The sequence below is a fragment of the Rhipicephalus microplus genome, chromosome X (assembly GCF_043290135.1).
Source record: "Rhipicephalus microplus isolate Deutch F79 chromosome X, USDA_Rmic, whole genome shotgun sequence".
In the NCBI taxonomy this organism is placed as follows: domain Eukaryota; kingdom Metazoa; phylum Arthropoda; class Arachnida; order Ixodida; family Ixodidae; genus Rhipicephalus; species Rhipicephalus microplus.
The window spans coordinates 1,579,732-1,586,485 of record NC_134710.1 but is presented as its reverse complement, the minus strand read 5'-3'; the positions used below and the strand labels follow the sequence as shown (position 1 = coordinate 1,586,485).

Below are 6,754 nucleotides of genomic sequence, written 5' to 3'. Positions count from 1 at the left end.
GAACATTGTTTCAACCAACAAGTTATTTGCCTTTAAGGTTACCTTTGAGTTCCTATGTACGTAACCTTTATCCGCGCTCGAGGTGGTCGCGCTCTTGGGGGAGCCGTTCGAAGCAACCGGGGCAGACAAAAGTGTGTACGGCCGCTACACGGACGCCTGTTTCCCGTTAGTTTGCACCTCGGAGGCATGCCTTCATTGACACCGCGTTCTACAGAAACGGGTCTCCGAACCATGTCGTGTCGCTCGGCCGAAAGGCGCTGCCTCGCTAGGCGCCCCGCGTTTCGAGCAGGACAATGGGGCTAAGGGGGTTGGCTCTTCCGAGCTCCACGAACAAATGCTTGCCTCACCCCTCTACCGGTCGGGCGGTTTGAAGCATGGGGACGCGCTCGCCTCGCGATTGTCACAGCGCGCAAAAGAATCTTTTGTTGCGTTGTGTCACGTTTGGGGCCTCTCATTTGCATGGATTTTCTTACAGCCTTGGCTGCTTTCTGTAATTTTCGGCGTCTTTTCCGTTTGGCACATTTCCTTGTGCACTTTTTTGGAGCATCTGCTTCAATCAAATCTTGAGCATAACTACTCTGGTTGGTCTGAATTGATACACTGTGAACACAGCCGGGATAATTTCTTCTTGAATCAATGCTATCCTCACTTGAGGACAGCTTAACCGGCTCCTGAACAAGGCAAATAGATTCCTCAGGGCTGCGCCGCTCGCACCTGAAAGAACTATCTACAATTGTACTGTCCAGTCCACAATGCACTTCAGCCCATGGCTCTGACCCACTGTATTTACAGGGGTTCTCGCCTGCCGATCTGGTAGTACTGCGGACTTCAGTGTCAGCCGCCATAGAGAAGAACATACATGGTGGCTGTGGGGAGTCACCAGCAGAGGGTTTTTCTGTACCATTCGAACCCTGCCGGCACAGCTCCTCGTCACCATTCCTCCAGCTTTCATTGGCCTCTTTTGCCACAAAAGCGCTTTCTACAGCTAACACATTAGGTTCAGGAATGAACCTACTGTCCGCCTCCCAAGTACTATCGACCTGCCCGGCCTTCGGCGGCTCTACACATTCGGGCTCTTTGCATCTTTTATGCATTACATCAAAAGCCTCAAACTCGCGCCGCCTGCTTTGAATCTTCAGGCGCAGTTTCTCAACGTACTCATGGTATGACTGTGCCAACTTGTTCGGGGCCCGGACGGTCGCACTATCAAAAATTCCAGAGCCTGAGCAGGGGTCCGACTGCGTAGTGAGCGGTCCTAATTTCAAGCGCTCTTTCGCTTCTTCTATTCTGAGTCTGGACCACTCTTTTTCACGTTCCATCTCGAGTTGCATATTTTGCATGTACCTAGTGCGTTCTGCATCGCGCTCCTCTTTAAGTCTATTTCGTTCTTTTTCGACGAAGTTGTATAACTGCTTGCCTACAAAGCCAAAGGCTTTGCCATGTTCAATTAGCTTCTCAAACTCCGTGTCGTCCATTGCTATAAACGGTTGTCAACCAACAAAGCAATAAAAGGACGTCTACATACTGCACGCTAAGAGTTACGTCTGTCTCCCAGACATCACCACGTGGTCGGCCCGTCCTATCGCGCGGACGCCAGATAATGTCACACACTTCGGGTGAGGCCCCGCCGATCCAACATCGACGTGCGGCAGACTCACAGGCTTCCACTTTACGCTTCGGCCTGCGACGCCTGAAAGGCCTCGAAGTGGCACATTTCAAATTTATTTGCGGGTTGGTCGACCCGTGCGGGGTTGCACGTGTGGTGATGTGTGAGCCTGACCAACGCACTCATAGAGCAGACACGGAGTTTGATTACACATAAACAAGCATTTAATTAAAACAGGGGCAAAGGCAGGAGATTACAAAAATAACAAATGAGGAAAACTGATACGCGCGATGGAAAGAACAGCTATGTAACAAACTATGCTCTGAAAAAACACTGCAAGAGGTACAACCAAAAGACAAACACGTGGAACATTAATAAAATAACAAGATGGAAATCATAAAAGAGGGTTACAAGGAAATAATTACGGAATGCTCATGGTGGCGCTTTTGAATTTCAACGTGCGACGCAGCGCACCCTACAAATATTTAAAAAAAGGCTGGTTAAAATATTTTAAGTTTAAAAAAAAGTCACAATAAAAAGTTCCATACGGACCAGGCAAGCTCTTGGTGCACGTAGGGGAGTTGACGGGTGCCGCTGAAGGTCTCGCCGGCTTGGTAGACGACGAGGGTGCCCGGAATTGCAGCCGTCTCAATACGTTGCGCGGGTCACTCCATGCTCGCCGCCTACGCGAGACTCGCGACACCGACGACCGCACTTGTTGCTGGCTGTACGTCAACTCCCTATTCCGATGAAGTCCAAACCTCTTCAGGGGCGTACACGTGACCCCCTCTCATCTGGGGGTAATTTTCCTTTTTTAGACCGCCGGTGCCCCTTTCGGTACAGGTGCAGGGAAGACAAGCCGGCGCCACGCTGGTTCGTTAGTCGCCGGATGTCGTCCCCCGAACACAAAAGCGCCCCTCTTTGGAAGATGGGGCCCGCGAATAATCCGAAAATTGGAGTCGTTTGTGACAGACCCCCTTCACAAAGGCGAGTAGCGAGATTCGTCGTACCGATCGTCGCGGAGTGTGCCCCGATCACGTCTTCTACATGGCCATGAAGGTCATGCGTCACAACGTTGCCAGCAAGACCATGACGTTCAGGACCAACGCAATCACCAATGCGATTACGCGGCAGCAACTTGAGAATGCACATTTCATGGATAAAGTCCTCAACCGAGATCTCGGCTTCATGAGAGGCATACCAAACACCGTACAATACTGGCAAGATCGAAGAAAGGAACTCTTCGCCATGATTCGCCAGTTGGGTAAGCCTCACGCATTTCTCACGCTCTCTGCCGCGGAACTGCACTGGGACAGACTCATCGAAACGTTGGAGCGCTTGCGAGTGGGTCCCGAAGGGGTGGCACGAGCCTTGGAAGAATTGAATTCCATGCAACGCGTCGAACTGGTCAATAACGACCCAATTGCGTGTGCAATTTACACCCATCGAATCTTCAATGTGATTCTCAACATACTCAAAGATAAGAGATGCTCCCCGTTCAAGCCCTATGTTGTGGTAGACTTCTTCAAGCGGGTCGAATTCCAACAGCGTGGTAGCGCACACATTCACACCATTCTGTGGCTCGATAACGCCCCGCAAGAGGAAGTGTCTGGCAACATGCCGCGCACGCTGGAAATGGTCGAATCGTTGCTCACGCTCGACACAGACCTTCTAAAGAGACCCAGGACCCAGCTGCACGCTCATACCCACACTTGCTATAAGCGGGGACGCACCAAGTGCCGTTTCGGAGCACCGTTCATGCCCAGTAATGACACTAGGATTGTAGTCCCCTTTCCTCCGACCGAGGACGAGGCCGAGAAGGCACATCGTCAGAAACTCAAGCAACGGTACGAAAAGATGCACGACGCTTTGGAGAGGGGATCGTTCGTCTCGTTGGAAGACTTTCTCGCCACCTTCGACGTTCGGTCCGACGCAGAATACATGGACATTTTGAGAGCCGGATTTACGCGTCCCTGCCTTCTACATCGTCGCACCCCGGCGCAAAAAATGGTCAATCCCTTCAACCCCTGGATCGCCAAGGTCCTAGATTCCAACATGGACCTTCAGGTGATCCTAGACCACTACGCCTGTGCAACGTATGTCGTCGATTACGTCAACAAGGCGGATCGCGGCATGTCCAACCTACACAAGGCCGCAATGCAAATTCTAGAAGAAAAGCCAGAAATGGAATACTCTGCCATCGTACGCTCTCTGGGAGTGACCATGCTCAAAGGGGTCGAAATGTCGGCGCAAGAGGCGGCCTGGTTCCTCTTGGGTCAGGAAATGTCGGAAAAGAGCCGTGAGGTCGTCTACCCACGTGCTACCCCGAGGAACGAGTGCGCGTACGCAAGACCAACGAGGAATTGGCAAACGTTGGCGCCTCGTCCACCGACGTCTGGAAGCTCAACATCGTCCAGAGGTACGAGGGCAGGCCGCCCGAAATGGAAGACGTTTGCCTTGCCGACTTTTCAAGCAAGTGCAAACGCGGATACGGTCTTCGCGAGCACCCCATCATCATCCGCTACCGCCATTACAGTGCCGCAGATCAACCGGAGGATTACATAAGAGAGCAGGTCCTCCTTTACGTACCGTTCAGGAACGAGGCTGTCGACGTTCTCGATCATAACAAATACCTCGAGACGTTCGAGGCCAACAAGGACCTGATTGCTACCAAACATCGCCAATACAACATCGGCAACGACGACGACATCGTGGCTCAGTTGATTGAAGAGCACAGGATACAGCAGCAACGAGAAGAAGATGCGGCCGCCGTTGACGCCGCGGTCGTTGCCGCCGTTCCCGCCGACGAAGACGCCAACCTCTTGCCCAACGAAGACCTGATGCGTGCCGTCAAAGACACCAGTCCCTGTGCTGCCGCGCGCAAAAGGCAAGACGTCATGGATAGAGAGGAATATACCAGACTCATGCGCATGACGAATGCGGAGCAGTACGAGTTGCTCCGAGAAATCATCCACAGGCAAACGACACTCGGAGCACTTCCGTTGCGCGTCTTCTTGACAGGACCTGCGGGATGCGGTAAAACGTTTGTCCTAAAGCTCGTCATGGACGTTTACAACCGCTATAACGATAATGCAGGTCCATACAATGCATTCGTCATTTGCGCGAGCACGGGAAAGGCGGCCGTGGCTGTAGGCGGAACCACCGTGCACTCTGCCTTCAAGCTCACTCGCAACAAGAAGGACCTCGGATTGGGCGACAGCGAACTCAATACCTTTCGAGTTGCTTTCCGTTACGTCAAGTGCATCATCGTTGACGAGGTTAGCATGCTGTCGTCTGATAACCTCAATGCCATCGATTGTCGCCTCAAGCAAATCACCCAAAAGCTAGACGAACCCTTCGGAGGCCTCGACGTCATCATGTGCGGTGATTTGCGCCATTTACCCCCCGTCCGCGCAAACGAGGTGTACAAGAGGTGCAGAGAAGCGGGTGGGCTCTTCGGGCCACAATCAAATGGCACTACCTCGATTACTTTCCGCTCGTCCAAGTCGTCAGACAATCCGATGCCTCCTTCTCGGTTCTGCTCACAAAGATCGGAGACGGAAGAGCACTTCAGGACGATGAGGTCTGACTACTCGAGAGCTGCTTCGTCACCACAGAAGAAGTCTTGGTTCGTGCGTCCTCGGCGATACGACTCTTCTACTCCAACGAAGAGGTCAACAAATTCAATACTTTCATTGCACAGCGAGGAGGAGGAGAAGTCGTTTCACTGCAAGCCGAAGATACCTACCTGGGGTGCGCCAACCAAGACGCTCTAAACAAGGCAATCGCAAAAGTTGAGAAAATGTCACACACCGAGTTTGCAAACCTCCCTCGCGAAATTCTCATCGTCCTCGGCAAACCGTACATGATTACCACCAACATTGACGTCATAGACGGTCTCGTCAATGGGGCCGTTGGCATTCTCAAGGTGTGCGAGAGAGCGGTAAACGACGGCGACTTGCCGAAACGCCTCTGGTTACACTTTGACGACGCCACAACCACGGGTAAGCTTACTCGTCTTCGGTCCAAGCGAATGGTGAACGAGGCCAAGCGGAGTGGTCACGTCATCGACGCCTTCTGGGTCCCCATCGAACCTCGTGTTACCACCCTAACCTTGGATCGCAAGACTGGCGTTGCCTGCAAGAGAAGGCAGTTCCCCCTCGTTCAGGCCAGTGCCATTACGGTCCACAAGTCCCAAGGGGGAACGTACTCGTCAATTCTCTATGAATATAATAAAACGCACCCCCAGAAGTTGGTGTACGTCGCGCTCAGCCGCTGCACCAACGTAAATAACCTCTACCTCACCAATGCAAAAGGAGACCAGCGGTTCTACCATAAAGACAAGAACGAGGACACGGCGATGCTGAACGAGTTTCAACGTCTAGGCCGACATCGATTACCGACCGTGACGCAGCAGCATCAACGATCTCTGCGAGAAGACGTTGACTCTTCCAACGAGTTTACCATTGCCCACCTCAACGTTCGCTCTCTCAATGCCCTCGCACTTGACATAGAAAGGGACCCCATACTGACCGCAGTCGACGTGCTGTGCTTTACCGAGACGTGGAACGTGACGAGATTGTTCATCAAAGGATACGTTCCCGTCGTGTGTACCGATGAATCAGAACGTCCTGCAGGTGGTGTCGCCATCTACGTGAGGCAAACGGAAACGGCTGAAGATCTCAGACTACCACTCACGAGTCAAAGCCAAAACGGAGAATATGCAGCCATCAAACTCTTTGACTCTGGAATCGTCCTCATGACCATGTACCTCGCACCCAACCTGTCGACCGGGAACATCAAGACATTCATAGACACTTCGTTACGAAATTAAGAGAACAAATACAAGAATGGACCATTTGTACTACTTGGAGACTTTAACGTGGCTATCATAGACAATAATTGGCTTATCCAACATATGGCTTCTAGATATGCACTCAGACGTATATCGTTTGACCATATGAAACCTACCACGATCCGAGGAACATGCATAGACCTAGTATTTGCAAATTGCCCACTGCAACCCATACAGGAACCGCTCTCCCTTCATTTCACAGACCATAAAGCCGTCATAATGAAGGGACATCGCAAGCCATCCATCGTCTAAGAACAAATAAAAGTTGATTTGTGTATATACACACACAGCGT

General features: G+C 51.8%; 1 protein-coding gene across 1 annotated transcript; it reads left to right on the top strand.

Annotated features, from left to right (window-relative positions):
* The first annotated feature begins 2,653 nt into the window (after positions 1–2,653).
* On the top strand, positions 2,654–5,382 carry LOC142777122 (uncharacterized). Its single transcript, XM_075881457.1, has 2 exons — positions 2,654–3,808; positions 3,937–5,382. The coding sequence occupies exons 1-2, from the start codon at positions 2,654–2,656 to the stop codon at positions 5,380–5,382; spliced, it is 2,601 nt and encodes an 866-aa protein (XP_075737572.1).
* The last annotated feature ends 1,372 nt before the right edge of the window (positions 5,383–6,754 follow it).